General features: G+C 66.4%; 2 protein-coding genes across 2 annotated transcripts in view; one reads left to right on the top strand and one right to left on the bottom strand.

The window, feature by feature from the left end:
* Positions 1–245, top strand: part of CIDEB (cell death inducing DFFA like effector b) — a 44,571-nt gene extending 44,326 nt beyond the window's left edge. Inside the window, exon 17 of the mRNA XM_030539950.1 lies at positions 107–245. Within this exon, the coding sequence (XP_030395810.1) occupies positions 107–245 (139 nt within the window). The remainder of the gene's footprint in view (positions 1–106) is intronic.
* A 224-nt stretch (positions 246–469) lies between these two features.
* NOP9 (NOP9 nucleolar protein) lies at positions 470–8,333 on the bottom strand. Its single transcript, XM_030539808.1, has 10 exons — positions 8,084–8,333; positions 4,630–5,031; positions 3,949–4,074; positions 3,676–3,817; positions 2,773–2,962; positions 2,451–2,591; positions 2,235–2,363; positions 1,736–1,966; positions 1,547–1,652; positions 470–1,327 (listed from the first exon to the last, which is right to left on the bottom strand). Exons 1-10 carry the CDS (start codon positions 8,331–8,333, stop codon positions 1,170–1,172), a joined length of 1,875 nt encoding a protein of 624 aa, XP_030395668.1. The 3' UTR covers positions 470–1,169.
* Positions 8,334–17,461: the final 9,128 nt, after the last annotated feature.

Below are 17,461 nucleotides of genomic sequence, written 5' to 3'. Positions count from 1 at the left end.
GGGGCTGCAATAGCCTGGAGCTCCCCACACAGGCAGCACCCCATGCTTCCCACAGTGCACCCTGTGGGGGCACCACGCCACCTCTCACCCCCTTCTCCCCCAGCAGGGAGGTGCTGCGAGTGGTCTCGGCCGTGATGCAGGGAATGGGGCAGCTGCTCCTAGGAGCCTCCAGTTACATCCGGCGCCTCCTGGAGGGAGTGGAGACCTGGCACCAGCCTGCCCACCTCAGCCGCTATGAAGAGTGAGGCCCCGGGCCTGGCCCCATCCCTACCCCGGCCCCGTGAACTCAGCGCACCTGCGAAGCTGCTGCTATTACAATAAAAAGGCTATTTAAGTTCTTTTCCGGACCCCTCTCTTTCCAGGCACCAACAGGAGCCAGAGAGGGGGCAGTTAAGGGGGTGTGGGGGGCATGAGAGTCCCCCCGCTAACTCCCCCCTCCTTACACACACTGAACACGCAGCAGAGCATGTAGGGAAATAGAAACCTTTATAGAAAATCAGGATTGTAACCGCCTCTGTGCAGTTGGGAGCAGACAAGAGGGAAAAAGGAAGTCCAGAGCGGCCCCTAGTGGGGGTGAGTCCTCCAGGATCTCTATGGTTCAGAACAGATAGTGGGTAGGGGTAAGGACCCCAACATAGACACCACCCGTAGTCAGTCCTCCAGGATCTCGATGCCAACAGGGCCATAAAAACTCCACAGCACCCACTCTGGCATTCAGTCCTCCAGGATCTCTATGGTTAGAAGCAGATGTGGGCACTGCTGCTCATTCTTCCACAATCTCTATGGGTCAAAGCAGATGCCAGCAGCACCCGCTCTGGCATTCAGTCCTCCAAGCTTTCTATGGTTAGGAGTCAACAGGGACATAAAGACACCTACAGCATCCGCTCTGGTATTCAGTCTTCCAGTTCTCTCTGGTCAGAAGCAGATGAGCGCATAAGACCCCCAACACAGCACTCCTGGTATTCAGTCCTCTATGGTCAGGAGCCAAGAGGGGCATAAAAACTCCACAGCACCCACTCTAATATTCAGTCTTCCACAATCTCTATGGGTAGAAGCAGATGTGGGCAGCACCCACTCTGGCATTCAGTCCTCCAGGATCTCTATGGTTGGAAGGAGAGTCTCACCTGGTGCCCGAAGGGACTAGCAATCCCGTCCCTGCCTCCCAGCATTCAGTCCTCCAGAATCTCAGTGAACAGCTCCCTGCGTTTGGTCTCCGCCTCTTGGTGCCGGTCCCAGTCTCGCCGGCGCTTCAGGAAATGGGTCAGAGCGAAGTTCCGCACCACGTGGTGCCCAAAGGGGTCACTGCGCAGTTGCTGCTCCTGCTCAGCTGAGGGAACAGATGGATTGGGATGAGAGATGCAGCCAACTCTCGCGTGGGGCACCGGTGCTTTTAGCAGCACACAGAAACAGCCCAGTTTAGGACAGGAAGTGATCAAGGATTCTGTATCCAGTCCAGGGATTAGGATGGACTGGCCTCAACTGGGATTCAAACAGGACGCCGGGGTGGGGAGAAGAGCTACGGTTGGAATGGGAAGGGGGCTCTTACCCAGTTCCTGGGCAATTTGTCTCTTGGCCGGCAGTGTGGCCCGGCTCCAGATGGCATCCAGGACTCTGCTCCCATGTTTGTTGCAAGCCAGAGACACGTAATGACCCTGAGGACGAGCGGGGAGAGTCAGATGCATTGCCCGAGCGCTGCAAGCTTCCCCACAGCAGTGCCCCCTGGTCCCACACTCACCTGGAGCCCGCGCAACACCCTGCGCCTGGGCTTGCGGGGTACGGAGGGGCTGGCCAGGAGGGCGTCGTAGACGTGGCTGCCGGCCGGGCTGCAGGCCAGGGTGACCAGGTCGTGCGGTGGAAGAGCGGCCAGACTTCGCAGCACAGGGGAGGGGTCAGCGAAGTGCAGCAGGTGCTGGAGCAGCAGGGAGCCGTGGAGGGAAACCGAGGCCAGAGCAGGTGGGGAATCAGGCTGGGGGGGTGGGGGGGGGGGAGAAGAATAAGGGTTTCTCAACCAGTCCCTACCCTCCAGTCACTGCTCAGCAGTGATCCACTCTCACCCAGCCCCCTGACCAACCCCTCCATTTCCCTCCTTAACCAATTACCCAGTTCTCAGAGAACCAGCCCAGCCCCCCGCAATTCCTCCACTGCCCCCCTGCTACTTGATCACTGCCCCAGGGGAATGACCACCGCCCCCCACCCCAGCTCCATCTGTGCCCCTGCCTTTTCCCCATACTCACCTGCTCTTCCAGGGGGGGCTGTGCCTCCTGGCCCTTCCCCGGGGCATAGTACACCTCATAGGGCAGCAGGGAGGCGAAGAGGGGGGCGCAGGCTGCCCGCCGGGCAGGGGGCTCCCAGCAGTGGAAGGCCTGTGGGCAGGAAGGGGAAGCCTGTGATGAGAGCCGGGAGAGGGGAGCAGAAGGGGGGGCTGATCTGGGGGGAGGGGGGCTACTCACCTCCATGAGCAGCTGCAGCGCCTCCTTCTGGCCGGCCCCACACCGCCGGCAGGCTCCCAGCAGCGCCGTGGCCACCCCCGCATGCCCCTGGGCCAGCACCTCCTCCAGCCCAGGGCCCAGCTCCACCAGCACCTTCCCCAGCTGCGAGGGAAAAAGGGGGCATCAGGGGGCGTGGCCAAGCCCCACCCACTGGCTCCTCCCCCCACCAGGAGCAACCTACCTCCACATGGCCCCTCCATTCAACTCTCCCTCCCAGACACCCCCCACAGCCCCACCCCACTTCCCACCATCTGCCCCTGCCCTCCCCCGTGGCCCCACTGACCAGCTTGGGGGGCGCGGCCCCGAGGAGGCGCTGGAGGGTGAAGTTGGCCACCCCGTGGCCGGCCAGCGCCCGCAGCTGGCCCCGGAAGTGCTGCCGGTAGAGCAGCCGCAGCGCCCGCGGCTCCGACACCTCCAGCACCTTGTCCAGCACTCGGCTGCAGACAGGGTCCTTCAGGAACACCAGCAGGGGGCTGCAGGGATCGAGGGGGCGTTAGCCAATCAGACAGCACCAGCCTGGCCAATGAGAAGGCAGCCCAACCCCCTTACAGCCAATCACCAGCCTCCTGGCAAATTTGAAAGCTGCCGCTCACACCCTCAGCCAATCACCAACCACAGCAACTTGCCCATCTCCTGTCCAATCAAAAAAAACAAGCCAGCTTCCAGCCATTCACGATCCATCTAAGATAGCTGCTGACCAATACCGAAAGCAGCCTCTGTGCCCCATCATGCCACACCTTGTAGCCAATCACAACTTGATGGATTCATTTCCTGACCAATCAGAAAGCATGTGACCACATCTCAGCCAATCACAACCCCATCCTTATGCTCATGCCCTGCACCCAATCAGAAGTCAGATAAGAGAGCACCAGCCAATCACAACCCAAGTAGAAAGCAGCCACCTTACCAAACTACAAGCCATTCCCCCAAGGCCAATCAGAATGGGTCCAACCTACAGCCAATCGCATGACCCCAAGCCCACCATCCAGCCAATCAGGAAGTACCCACCACTCTGGGAGGGAGAAGGCACTGAGCTATAGTCATCCCACAGCCAATCACAAGCCACCTGCTCCACCCCCTACAGACAGCACTAACCATCCCCACCTCCACACCTAATTAGAGCCTATCCAAATAGACCCCACAGCCAATCAGAGCCCTCACGGCCACAACCAATCAGGAGGCTCACCTGCATCCAGCGGAGGGGTTCCGCGAGCTCAGGTAGCCAATCACAGAGCTGCACAGCTCAGCGCAGGCCTCAGGCAATTTCCTGTGCAAAACCTCCAGTGCCACCTGCAGGCAGAGGCTGGCGACTCTGTGGGTGATGAACTCTGGGGCAGGGACAGATGGATGGGGTGAGTTGGGGGGCCCTCTCCAGCAGGGGGCGCTGTGGGGAGTGGGGCAGGAGAGCTGGCGGTGGGGGGTGCTCCCAATCCCGCAGGCGGCACTGGGGTCAGCTCACCTGCGATGTTCTCCTGGAAAGCAGCAATGAACTCGCGCAGGAGGGCCAGGAACGAGTCTGGGACTTCAAACTCCACTGGCCCCTCGCTCTTGGCTTCAGCCCGTTTCTTGCGTGGAGCGGGGGGCCCTGGAGGGACAAGATAAGAAGAGCAGGATGAAGGGGACCATCAGGCAGCGAAGAGGGCGACACTGTGAGTCGTTAATCTGCGGAACTCAGACACTGGATATTCAGGGGGCAGAAACAATGAAAGGCCAGGGATGGGGGGTCAGTTCCCCCATTCTTCTTATACCCCCTTGTGCTGGACCCTCATAATCCTCATGCCTCTATGGGGCATTCTGCCACCCCTCTTCTCAGTCTCAAACCCCCCCCCCCCACACACACACACGGTCCCATTTTACCCTCCCCTTCCCACCTGGACCCCACTGTCCCCCGCAGCTGCTGTATGTCTCCCCACTACTGAGTCCCTTGTCCCCTGCCCCATCACAATGTGCCCCCCTTGTTCTCTCTCCCCACCCCCCTCAGTCCCCCACCCTGTTTCCTCCAGTCTCTACCTCCTCTTGATTCTCCTCATCCTCCCTGCCCAGTGCCCCCATCCTGCTGCCCTGTATGCCAGTCCCCAACCCAGACACCACCCCCGAGTGGTAGTGTGTGGAGGTGACACGGGCCCTGACCAATACTCACCTGTCCTCGAGAGCCCCTGGGCTGCATCAGAGCCAACACGGACCCCCCCCAGTACCTGCAGCAGGGTCCTCACCACGAAACTGGCGTGGGGGTCCCAGGCGAAGGCCCTCAGCTCCTCCCTCATGGCCCGCCCCAGCTGCAGCACCAGCTCCTCCAGTGTCCCAGCATCCTCCTCTCCCAGCAACCGGGGAGCCCGGAGCAGGGCAGCCTCCAGAACATGGGCACCACAGTGGTGGCAGGCAACCTGGCACAGGGCGGGCAGCAGGGGGCGCAGGAGCTTGGCCAGCTGGGCGGACGAGGCCTCGGGCAGCAGGGCCTGGAGCAGCAGGGAGCCGGAAGGGTCCAGGGCCAGGGGCAGCACGGAGCCCACCGCCTCCTCCAACACATTGGTGACGAACAGATCTGGGGGGAGAACACAGTGAGACATACTGCACTGTGCACTCCTGAGCAACCTCCTGGCCCCCATTATCCTCCCACCACCCCCAGCGTATTGGTGACACACAGACCTGGAGGGGAGAACACAGTGAGAGACATACAGCACCGTGCACCCCTGTGACATTATGAGTGTAATAGAATATCTCACTGAAAAGTGACATAGGGCCAGAAAGAGTTAATTAACTCACAGACTGACCTGACCCATGGCCAAATTTTATAAAGACTAGTTAGGAAGATATGTAAATACACAGAGCTTTGAAATGCGGCCTGCATTGTTAGAGATGGAAGGGTAGATGTTTGCTCAGGTCTTATAATGTCAGCAAACAAGTCTTGTCTATTCCTATAGCTCTGATTCACAGATCAAAAAAGTAGTAGTACTGTAATATTTAGGAAGATACTTGAGGGAAATAGTATTATTGTCTATATGTCTCTTTGAAGGTTGTGGTAACCTGTATCTGAACTCAGAGTAGCAACCATGTTAGTCTGTATCCACAAAAAGAACAGGAGTACTTGTAGCCACAAGTACTCCTGTTCTTTTTGTATCTGAAGTGTTTAATGGATAAATAACCCTGTGCTAATTGCCAGGATGTTTGGGAGGAGAGTTAAGCCTATTGTTTTCTCAGGCCAAAAGGCTGCTGGAAATGTATAAAAATCCCAGGGCCGGGAGGGGGGGAGGGGTGTACAAATTACTGGAGCCTGGGGGTCCAGAAGGGGGCCCGGGGCCCGGCTTCATCAGCCCTGTTTAGCCAATCCACCCTTGCTGCAGGGCCCAAAAAAAATTTTTCACCGGGGCCCGAACCCACTCTCAGCTACCCTGCACGATCCTTCTTCATCACAGATCTGCTTTGGGTTTCAGGAGGGGGAAATCTTAAGCCATAAGGCCTGAGATCCCCAGTCATTGACTGGAGCCACCCTGAATATGGACATTGGACTATTTCTAAGAGGACTTTTGGCAATTACAAGCTCATCTCTGCTATATGTATCTGAACCTCAAGAATTGAATTCAAGTTTGTCTGTATATTCATCTTTTAACCAACACTCTCCCTCTTTTCTTTTTTTAATAAATTTTAGCTTAGTTAACAAGAATTGACTATAGCGTGTATTTGGGGTAAGATCTAAGTTATAGCTGGACCTGGGTGTGTGACTGATCCTTCAGGATTAGAAGAACCTTTTTTTATATGATGAGAAGATTTTCAGGAATCATCATCATATCTGACGTGTGTGTCTGGCTGGAGGCCTGAAGCTGGCTACTTTAAGGGAACTGCACTATCTGGACTTCTGAGTAACCAGTGAGGCACTATAGCAGCTGTTTTGGGCTGGTTGGTAAATCTAAATATTGGAAGATCCACCAGCTTTTGGGGGTTGTCTGCCCATTCTGTTTGCAGTTCTCTCTAATTGTTTGGCCTCAGCTGACTCCCACGGGCAGCAGCATCACAACCCCCCCCAGTGACCCCATTACCTCCCATTATCCCCCCTGCCATGTCCTCCAGCACATTGGTGATGAACAGACCTGGGGAGGGGAGACAACACAGCAAAAGATGTACAGCGTCGTGCACCCCCGCCCAATGCCTCCTGCAGCAGATTGGTGACAGACATGGGGGGGACACAGTGGAAGACATACAGCTCCATGCACCCCCCAGCGATCCCACGACCCATCGCCACTGCCACCACGTTGGTGACTATCAGAACTGGGGGGAGGACGGACAACACAGTGAAAGACACACAGCGCCGTGCACGACACATTATCGCCCCCACTACCCCTATTATCCCACCGCCGCCTCCGCCAGCACCGCGGTGACGAACAGAGTGGGCGGGGGACCCCACACAGCGAGAGATGTACAGCGCCGTGCACGGCGCACTATCGCCCCCACTATCCCTGTTATCCCACCGCCGCCTCTGCCAACAGCGCAGTGACGAACAGAGTGGGCGGGGGACCCCACACAGCGAGAGATGTACAGCGCCGTGCACAACGCACTATCGCCCCCACTATCCCCGTTATCCCACCGCCGCCTCCGCCAGCAGCGTGGTGACGAACAGAGTGGGCGGGGGACCCCATGCAGCGAGAAATGTACAGCGCCGTGCACGGCGCAGTCGCCCCCACTATCCCTGTTATCCCACCGCCGCCTCCGCCAGCAGCGCGGTGACGAACAGAGTGGGCGGGGTACCCCACACAGCGAGAGATGTACAGCGCCGTGCACGACGCACTATCGCCCCCACTATCCCTGTTATCCCACCGCCGCCTCCGCCAGCACCGCGGTGACGCACAGCCCGGGCGGGGGACCCCACACAGCGAGAGATGTACAGCGCCGTGCACGACGCACTATCGCCCCCACTATCCCCGTTATCCCACCGCCGCCTCCGCCAGCAGCGCGGTGACGAACAGAGTGGGCGGGGGACCCCACACAGCGAGAGATGTACAGCGCCGTGCACGGCGCAGTCGCCCCCACTATCCCTGTTATCCCACCGCCGCCTCCGCCAGCAGCGCGGTGACGAACAGAGTGGGCGGGGGACCCCACACAGCGAGAGATGTACAGCGCCGTGCACGACGCACTATCGCCCCCACTATCCCTGTTATCCCACCGCCGCCTCCGCCAGCACCGCGGTGACGCACAGCCCGGGCGGGGGACCCCACACAGCGAGAGATGTACAGCGCCGTGCACGACGCACTATCGCCCCCACTATCCCTGTTATCCCACCGCCGCCTCCGCCAGCACCGCGGTGACGAACAGAGTGGGCGGGGGACCCCACACAGCGAGAGATGTACAGCGCCGTGCACGGCGCACTGTCGCCCCCACTATCCCCGTTATCCCACCGCCGCATCCGCGGTGACGCACAGCCCGGGCGGGGGACCCCGCACAGCGAGAGATGTACAGCGCCGTGCACGACGCACTATCGCCCCCACTATCCCTGTTATCCCACCGCCGCCTCCGCCAGCACCGCGGTGACGAACAGCCCAGGCGGGGGACCCCACACAGCGAGAGATGTACAGCGCCGCGCACCCCCAGCGCGCCCCGCTCACCCCGCTCGCTGCCCGGCCCCAGCCCGGCCCGGAGGCTCTCGGCCGCCCGGCGGAAGTAGCCCGCGGCGTCGGGACCCAGGCGGGGCCGCGCCCCCAGCCCGGGAGGGTCCGACCCGGGCCGCCGCTTGCGCCCAAGGCCGCCGCCGCCGCCTCGGGGCGGGTCCGCCATGACCGGGCCCGGCGCGCACGTGGGACCAGCGAGAGCGGCTCGGCCACCGCGGTCCGCCCGGCCCCGCCCCTGTCCCGGCATGCCGCGCGCCTGGCCCCTAACCCCGCCCCTGTCCAGGCATGCCGCGCGCCTGGCCCCTAACCCCGCCCCTGTCCCGGCATGCCGCGCGCCTGGCCCCTAACCCCGCCCCTGTCCCGGCATGCCGCGCGCACGGACCCTAACCCCGCCCCTGTCCCGGCTTGCCGCGCGCCTGGCCCCGCCCCTGTCCCGGCATGCCGCGCGCCCGGCCCCTAACCCCGCACCTGTCCCGGCATGCCGCGCGCACGGACCCTAACCCCGCCCCTGTCCCGGCATGCCGCGCGCCTGGCCCCGCCCCCAGTCCTGCCTCTTCCCCTAGGCCACGGCGATGCCCCGCCCCTTCCTCAGGCCCCGCCCCAGACCGCTCCATCCCGCCTCCCTCTCCCCCTCGCTCTATTTCACCGGGCTGGGGCAGGGATCCGGGGGGTTGGATGGGGCGGCAGGGGGCAGTCGGGCAGTCAGGGGGGGTGAATGGGGCAGGGGTCCCTGGGGGCCATCAGGAGTGAGAGGAGGGGTTGGATGGGGCGGCAGGGGGCAGTCAGGGGCAGGAGGGGGGGTGAATGGGGCAGCGGTCCCTGGGGGCTATCAGGAGTGAGAGGAGGGGTTGGATGGGGCGGCAGGGGGCAGTCAGGGGCAGGAGGGGGGGTGAATGGGGCAGCGGTCCCTGGGGGCTATCAGGAGTGAGAGGAGGGGTTGGATGGGGCGGCAGGGGGCAGTCAGGGGCAGGGAGGGGGGTGAATGGGGCAGGGGTCCCGGGGGGCCGTCAGTAGTGAGAGGAGGGGTTGGATGGGGCGGCAGGGGGCAGTCAGGGGCAGGAAGGGGGGGTGAATGGGGCAGGGGTCCCGGGGGGCCATCAGGAGTGAGAGGAGCGGTTGGATGGGGCGGCAGGGGGCAGTCAGGGGCAGGGAGGGGGGGTGAATGGGGCAGGGGTCCCTGGGGGCCATCAGTAGTGAGAGGAGGGGTTGGATGGGGCGGCAGGGGGCAGTCAGGGGCAGGAGGGGGGGTGAATGGGGCAGCGGTCCCTGGGGGCTATCAGGAGTGAGAGGAGGGGTTGGATGGGGCGGCAGGGGGCAGTCAGGGGCAGGGAGGGGGGTGAATGGGGCAGGGGTCCCTGGGGCCGTCAGTAGTGAGAGGAGGGGTTGGATGGGGCGGCAGGGGGCAGTCAGGGGCAGGGAGGGGGGTGAATGGGGCAGGGGTCCCGGGGGGCCGTCAGTAGTGAGAGGAGGGGTTGGATGGGGCGGCAGGGGGCAGTCAGGGGCAGGGAGGGGGGTGAATGGGGCAGGGGTCCCTGGGGCCATCAGGAGTGAGAGGAGGGGTTGGATGGGGCGGCAGGGGGCAGTCAGGGGCAGGAAGGGGGGGTGAATGGGGCAGGGGTCCCGGGGGGCCATCAGGAGTGAGAGGAGGGGTTGGATGGGGCGGCAGGGGGCAGTCAGGGGCAGGGAGGGGGGGTGAATGGGGCAGGGGTCCCTGGGGGCCGTCAGTAGTGAGAGGAGGGGTAGGATGGGGCGGCAGGGGGCAGTCAGGGGCAGGAAGGGGGGTGAATGGGGCAGGGGTCCCGGGGGGCCATCAGGAGTGAGAGGAGGGGTAGGATGGGGCGGCAGGGGGCAGTCAGGGGCAGGGAGGGGGGTGAATGGGGCAGGGGTCCCGGGGGCCATCAGGAGTGAGAGGAGGGGTTGGATGGGGCAGCAGGGGGCAGTCAGGGGCACGGAGGGGGGGTGAATGGGGCAGGGGTCCCTGGGGGCCATCAGGAGTGAGAGGAGGGGTTGGATGGGGCGGCAGGGGGCAGTCAGGGGCAGGGAGGGGGGTGAATGGGGCAGGGGTCCCTGGGGGCCATCAGGAGTGAGAGGAGGGGTTGGATGGGGCGGCAGGGGGCAGTCAGGGGCAGGGAGGGGGGTGGATGGGGCAGGGGTCCCTGGGGGCCATCAGGAGTGAGAGGAGGGGTTGGATGGGGCGGCAGGGGGCAGGAAGGGGGGGTGAATGGGGCACGGGTCCCTGGGGGCCATCAGGAGTGAGAGGAGGGGTTGGATGGGGCGGCAGGGGGCAGTCAGGGGCAGGGAGGGGGGTGAATGGGGCAGGGGTCCCGGGGGGCCATCAGGAGTGAGAGGAGGGGTTGGATGGGGCAACAGGGGGCAGTCAGGGGCAGGGAGGGGGGGTGAATGGGGCAGGGGTCCCGGGGGGCCGTCAGGAGTGAGAGGAGGGGTTGGATGGGGTGGCAGGGGGCAGTCAGGGGCAGGGAGGGGGGGTGAATGGGGCAGGGGTCCCTGGGGGCCATCAGGAGTGAGAGGAGGGGTTGGATGGGGCGGCAGGGGGCAGGAAGGGGGGGTGAATGGGGCAGGGGTCCCTGGGGGCCATCAGGAGTGAGAGGAGGGGTTGGATGGGGCGGCAGGGGGCAGGGAGGGGGGGTGAATGGGGCAGGGGTCCCGGGGGGCCATCAGGAGTGAGAGGAGGGGTAGGATGGGGCAGCAGGGGGCAGTCAGGGGCAGGGAGGGGGGTGAATGGGGCAGGGGTCCCTGGGGGCCATCAGGAGCGAGAGGAGGGGTTGGATGGGGCGGCAGGGGGAAGGAAGGGGGGGTGAATGGGGCAGGGGTCCCTGGGGCCCATCAGTAGTGAGAGGAGGGGTAGGATGGGGCGGCAGGGGGCAGTCAGGGGCAGGAGGGGGGGTGAATGGGGCAGGGGTCCCTGGGGGCCATCAGGAGTGAGAGGAGGGGTAGGATGGGGCGGCAGGGGGCAGTCAGGGGCAGGGAGGGGGGTGAATGGGGCAGGGGTACCTGGGGGCCCTCAGGAGTGAGAGGAGGGGTTGGATGGGGCGGCAGGGGGCAGGAAGGGGGGGTGAATGGGGCAGGGGTCCCGGGGGGCCATCAGGAGTGAGAGGAGGGGTTGGATGGGGTGGCAGGGGGCAGTCAGGGGCAGTCAGGGGGGGTGAATGGGGCAGGGGTCCCGGGGGGCCATCAGGAGTGAGAGGAGGGGTTGGATGGGGCGGCAGGGGGCAGTCAGGGGCAGTCAGGGGGGGGTGAATGGGGCAGGGGTCCCGGGGGGCCATCAGGAGTGAGAGGAGGGGTTGGATGGGGTGGCAGGGGGCAGTCAGGGGCAGGAGGGGGGTGAATGGGGCAGGGGTCCCTGGGGGCCATCAGGAGTGAGAGGAGGGGTTGGATGGGGCAGCAGGGGGCAGTCAGGGGCAGGGAGGGGGGTGAATGGGGCAGGGGTCCCGGGGGGCCATCAGGAGTGAGAGGAGGGGTTGGATGGGGCGGCAGGGGGCAGTCAGGGGCAGGGAGGGGGGGTGAATGGGGCAGGGGTCCCGGGGGGCGGTCAGGAGTGAGAGGAGGGGTAGGATGGGGCGGCAGGGGGCAGTCAGGGGCAGGGAGGGGGGGTGAATGGGGCAGGGGTCCCTGGGGGCCGTCAGGAGTGAGAGGAGGGGTTGGATGGGGCGGCAGGGGGCAGTCAGGGGCAGGGAGGGGGGTGGATGGGGCAGGGGTCCCTGGGGGCCGTCAGTAGTGAGAGGAGGGGTTGGATGGGGCGGCAGGGGGCAGTCAGGGGCAGGGAGGGGGGGTGAATGGGGCAGGGGTCCCTGGGGGCCATCAGGAGTGAGAGGAGGGGTTGGATGGGGCGGCAGGGGGCAGGAAGGGGGGTGAATGGGGCAGGGGTCCCTGGGGGCCATCAGGAGTGAGAGGAGGGGTAGGATGGGGCGGCAGGGGGCAGTCAGGGGCAGGAAGGGGGTTGGATGGGGCAGGGGTCCCGGGGGGCCGTCAGGAGTGAGAGGAGGGGTTGGATGGGGCGGCAGGGGGCAGTCAGGGGCAGGGAGGGGGGTGAATGGGGCAGGGGTCCCGGGGGGCCATCAGGAGTGAGAGGAGGGGTTGGATGGGGCAGTCAGGGGCAGGGAGGGGGGGTGAATGGGGCAGGGGTCCCTGGGGGCCATCAGGAGTGAGAGGAGGGGTTGGATGGGGCGGCAGGGGGCAGTCAGGGGCAGGGAGGGGGGTGAATGGGGCAGGGGTCCCTGGGGGCCATCAGGAGTGAGAGGAGGGGTTGGATGGGGCGGCAGGGGGCAGTCAGGGGCAGGGAGGGGGGTGAATGGGGCAGGGGTCCCGGGGGGCCATCAGGAGTGAGAGGAGGGGTTGGATGGGGCGGCAGGGGGCAGTCAGGGGCAGGGAGGGGGGTGAATGGGGCAGGGGTCCCTGGGGGCCATCAGGAGTGAGAGGAGGGGTTGGATGGGGCGGCAGGGGGCAGTCAGGGGCAGGGAGGGGGGTGGATGGGGCAGGGGTCCCTGGGGGCCATCAGGAGTGAGAGGAGGGGTTGGATGGGGCGGCAGGGGGCAGTCAGGGGCAGGGAGGGGGGGTGAATGGGGCAGGGGTCCCGGGGGGCCATCAGGAGTGAGAGGAGGGGTTGGATGGGGCAACAGGGGGCAGTCAGGGGCAGGGAGGGGAGGTGAATGGGGCAGGGGTCCCGGGGGGCCGTCAGGAGTGAGAGGAGGGGTTGGATGGGGTGGCAGGGGGCAGTCAGGGGCAGGGAGGGGGGTGAATGGGGCAGGGGTCCCTGGGGGCCATCAGGAGTGAGAGGAGGGGTTGGATGGGGCGGCAGGGGGCAGGAAGGGGGGGGTGAATGGGGCAGGGGTCCCTGGGGGCCATCAGGAGTGAGAGGAGGGGTTGGATGGGGCGGCAGGGGGCAGGGAGGGGGGGGTGAATGGGGCAGGGGTCCCGGGGGGCCATCAGGAGTGAGAGGAGGGGTAGGATGGGGCGGCAGGGGGCAGTCAGGGGCAGGGAGGGGGGTGAATGGGGCAGGGGTCCCTGGGGGCCATCAGGAGTGAGAGGAGGGGTAGGATGGGGCGGCAGGGGGCAGTCAGGGGCAGGGAGGGGGGTGAATGGGGCAGGGGTACCTGGGGGCCCTCAGGAGTGAGAGGAGGGGTTGGATGGGGCGGCAGGGGGCAGGAAGGGGGGGTGAATGGGGCAGGGGTCCCGGGGGGCCATCAGGAGTGAGAGGAGGGGTTGGATGGGGCGGCAGGGGGCAGTCAGGGGCAGTCAGGGGGGGTGAATGGGGCAGGGGTCCCGGGGGGCCATCAGGAGTGAGAGGAGGGGTTGGATGGGGCGGCAGGGGGCAGTCAGGGGCAGTCAGGGGGGGTGAATGGGGCAGGGGTCCCGGGGGGCCATCAGGAGTGAGAGGAGGGGTTGGATGGGGTGGCAGGGGGCAGTCAGGGGCAGGAGGGGGGTGAATGGGGCAGGGGTCCCTGGGGGCCATCAGGAGTGAGAGGAGGGGTTGGATGGGGCAGCAGGGGGCAGTCAGGGGCAGGGAGGGGGGTGAATGGGGCAGGGGTCCCGGGGGGCCATCAGGAGTGAGAGGAGGGGTTGGATGGGGCGGCAGGGGGCAGTCAGGGGCAGGGAGGGGGGGTGAATGGGGCAGGGGTCCCGGGGGGCCGTCAGGAGTGAGAGGAGGGGTAGGATGGGGCGGCAGGGGGCAGTCAGGGGCAGGGAGGGGGGGTGAATGGGGCAGGGGTCCCTGGGGGCCGTCAGGAGTGAGAGGAGGGGTTGGATGGGGCGGCAGGGGGCAGTCAGGGGCAGGGAGGGGGGTGAATGGGGCAGGGGTCCCTGGGGGCCGTCAGTAGTGAGAGGAGGGGTTGGATGGGGCGGCAGGGGGCAGTCAGTGGCAGGGAGGGGGGGTGAATGGGGCAGGGGTCCCTGGGGGCCATCAGGAGTGAGAGGAGGGGTTGGATGGGGCGGCAGGGGGCAGGAAGGGGGGTGAATGGGGCAGGGGTCCCTGGGGGCCATCAGGAGTGAGAGGAGGGGTAGGATGGGGCGGCAGGGGGCAGTCAGGGGCAGGAAGGGGGTTGGATGGGGCAGGGGTCCCGGGGGGCCGTCAGGAGTGAGAGGAGGGGTTGGATGGGGCGGCAGGGGGCAGTCAGGGGTAGGGAGGGGGGTGAATGGGGCAGGGGTCCCGGGGGGCCATCAGGAGTGAGAGGAGGGGTTGGATGGGGCAGTCAGGGGCAGGGAGGGGGGGTGAATGGGGCAGGGGTCCCTGGGGGCCATCAGGAGTGAGAGGAGGGGTTGGATGGGGCGGCAGGGGGCAGTCAGGGGCAGGGAGGGGGGTGAATGGGGCACGGGTCCCTGGGGGCCATCAGGAGTGAGAGGAGGGGTTGGATGGGGCGGCAGGGGGCAGTCAGGGGCAGGGAGGGGGGTGAATGGGGCAGGGGTCCCGGGGGGCCATCAGGAGTGAGAGGAGGGGTTGGATGGGGCGGCAGGGGGCAGTCAGGGGCAGGGAGGGGGGTGAATGGGGCAGGGGTCCCTGGGGGCCATCAGGAGTGAGAGGAGGGGTTGGATGGGGCGGCAGGGGGCAGTCAGGGGCAGGGAGGGGGGTGGATGGGGCAGGGGTCCCTGGGGGCCATCAGGAGTGAGAGGAGGGGTTGGATGGGGCGGCAGGGGGCAGGAAGGGGGGGGTGAATGGGGCACGGGTCCCTGGGGGCCATCAGGAGTGAGAGGAGGGGTTGGATGGGGCGGCAGGGGGCAGTCAGGGGCAGGGAGGGGGGTGAATGGGGCAGGGGTCCCGGGGGGCCATCAGGAGTGAGAGGAGGGGTTGGATGGGGCAACAGGGGGCAGTCAGGGGCAGGGAGGGGGGGTGAATGGGGCAGGGGTCCCGGGGGGCCGTCAGGAGTGAGAGGAGGGGTTGGATGGGGTGGCAGGGGGCAGTCAGGGGCAGGGAGGGGGGGTGAATGGGGCAGGGGTCCCTGGGGGCCATCAGGAGTGAGAGGAGGGGTTGGATGGGGCGGCAGGGGGCAGGAAGGGGGGGTGAATGGGGCAGGGGTCCCTGGGGGCCATCAGGAGTGAGAGGAGGGGTTGGATGGGGCGGCAGGGGGCAGGGAGGGGGGTGAATGGGGCAGGGGTCCCGGGGGGCCATCAGGAGTGAGAGGAGGGGTAGGATGGGGCGGCAGGGGGCAGTCAGGGGCAGGGAGGGGGGTGAATGGGGCAGGGGTCCCTGGGGGCCATCAGGAGTGAGAGGAGGGGTAGGATGGGGCGGCAGGGGGCAGTCAGGGGCAGGGAGGGGGGTGAATGGGGCAGGGGTCCCTGGGGGCCCTCAGGAGTGAGAGGAGGGGTTGGATGGGGCGGCAGGGGGCAGGAAGGGGGGGTGAATGGGGCAGGGGTCCCGGGGGGCCATCAGGAGTGAGAGGAGGGGTTGGATGGGGCGGCAGGGGGCAGTCAGGGGCAGTCAGGGGGGGTGAATGGGGCAGGGGTCCCGGGGGGCCATCAGGAGTGAGAGGAGGGGTTGGATGGGGCGGCAGGGGGCAGTCAGGGGCAGTCAGGGGGGGTGAATGGGGCAGGGGTCCCGGGGGGCCATCAGGAGTGAGAGGAGGGGTTGGATGGGGTGGCAGGGGGCAGTCAGGGGCAGGAGGGGGGTGAATGGGGCAGGGGTCCCTGGGGGCCATCAGGAGTGAGAGGAGGGGTTGGATGGGGCAGCAGGGGGCAGTCAGGGGCAGGGAGGGGGGTGAATGGGGCAGGGGTCCCGGGGGCCATCAGGAGTGAGAGGAGGGGTTGGATGGGGCGGCAGGGGGCAGTCAGGGGCAGGGAGGGGGGGTGAATGGGGCAGGGGTCCCGGGGGGCCGTCAGGAGTGAGAGGAGGGGTAGGATGGGGCGGCAGGGGGCAGTCAGGGGCAGGGAGGGGGGTGAATGGGGCAGGGGTCCCTGGGGGCCGTCAGTAGTGAGAGGAGGGGTTGGATGGGGCGGCAGGGGGCAGTCAGGGGCAGGGAGGGGGGGTGAATGGGGCAGGGGTCCCGGGGGGCCGTCAGGAGTGAGAGGAGGGGTAGGATGGGGCGGCAGGGGGCAGTCAGGGGCAGGGAGGGGGGGGTGAATGGGGCAGGGGTCCCTGGGGGCCGTCAGGAGTGAGAGGAGGGGTTGGATGGGGCGGCAGGGGGCAGTCAGGGGCAGGGAGGGGGGTGGATGGGGCAGGGGTCCCTGGGGGCCGTCAGTAGTGAGAGGAGGGGTTGGATGGGGCGGCAGGGGGCAGTCAGTGGCAGGGAGGGGGGGTGAATGGGGCAGGGGTCCCTGGGGGCCATCAGGAGTGAGAGGAGGGGTTGGATGGGGCGGCAGGGGGCAGGAAGGGGGGTGAATGGGGCAGGGGTCCCTGGGGGCCATCAGGAGTGAGAGGAGGGGTAGGATGGGGCGGCAGGGGGCAGTCAGGGGCAGGAAGGGGGTTGGATGGGGCAGGGGTCCCGGGGGGCCGTCAGGAGTGAGAGGAGGGGTTGGATGGGGCGGCAGGGGGCAGTCAGGGGTAGGGAGGGGGGTGAATGGGGCAGGGGTCCCGGGGGGCCATCAGGAGTGAGAGGAGGGGTTGGATGGGGCAGTCAGGGGCAGGGAGGGGGGGGTGAATGGGGCAGGGGTCCCTGGGGGCCATCAGGAGTGAGAGGAGGGGTTGGATGGGGCGGCAGGGGGCAGTCAGGGGCAGGGAGGGGGGTGAATGGGGCACGGGTCCCTGGGGGCCATCAGGAGTGAGAGGAGGGGTTGGATGGGGCGGCAGGGGGCAGTCAGGGGCAGGGAGGGGGGTGAATGGGGCAGGGGTCCCGGGGGGCCATCAGGAGTGAGAGGAGGGGTTGGATGGGGCAACAGGGGGCAGTCAGGGCAGGGAGGGGGGTGAATGGGGCAGGGGTCCCGGGGGGCCATCAGTAGTGAGAGGAGGGATTGGATGGGGCGGCAGGGGGCAGTCAGGGACAGGGAGGGGGGGTGAATGGGGCAGGGGTCCCGGGGGGCCGTCAGGAGTGAGAGGAGGGGTAGGATGGGGCGGCAGGGGGCAGTCAGGGGCAGGGAGGGGGGGTGAATGGGGCAGGGGTCCCTGGGGGCCGTCAGTAGTGAGAGGAGGGGTTGGATGGGGCGGCAGGGGGCAGTCAAGGGCAGGAAGGGGGGTGAATGGGGCAGGGGTCCCTGGGGGCCATCAGGAGTGAGAGGAGGGGTTGGATGGGGCGGCAGGGGGCAGTAGGCCAGGGAGGGGGGGTGGATGGGATTGGGCTCCTGAGGGGGGCGTGAGGTACGTGGGGGGGTTGGATAATTGACAATGCAGCTGCGGGAGAGCCTGCCTGTGTACCTGTGCGGGAGAGCCCCCTCGGCTGTACTGCTGGGGAACTGAGCAGGGGGCAGTGGGGCAGGGAGGGGGGTGGATGGGGT

This window comes from Gopherus evgoodei, chromosome 21, assembly GCF_007399415.2.
Source record: "Gopherus evgoodei ecotype Sinaloan lineage chromosome 21, rGopEvg1_v1.p, whole genome shotgun sequence".
In the NCBI taxonomy this organism is placed as follows: domain Eukaryota; kingdom Metazoa; phylum Chordata; order Testudines; family Testudinidae; genus Gopherus; species Gopherus evgoodei.
This window is presented reverse-complemented; position numbering and strand designations above follow the sequence as displayed.

Coding starts and splice junctions, on each gene's coding strand:
- NOP9 (XM_030539808.1), bottom strand. CDS start 8,333: ATGCCGGGACAGGGGCGGGGCCGGGCGGACCGCGGTGGCCGAGCCGCT. Junction 2,963..3,675: donor AACCCCTCCGCTGGATGCAG/GTGAGCCTCCTG, acceptor CGATCCCTGCAG/CCCCCTGCTGGTGTTCCTGA. Junction 1,653..1,735: donor GGGTGTTGCGCGGGCTCCAG/GTGAGTGTGGGA, acceptor GCTCGTCCTCAG/GGTCATTACGTGTCTCTGGC.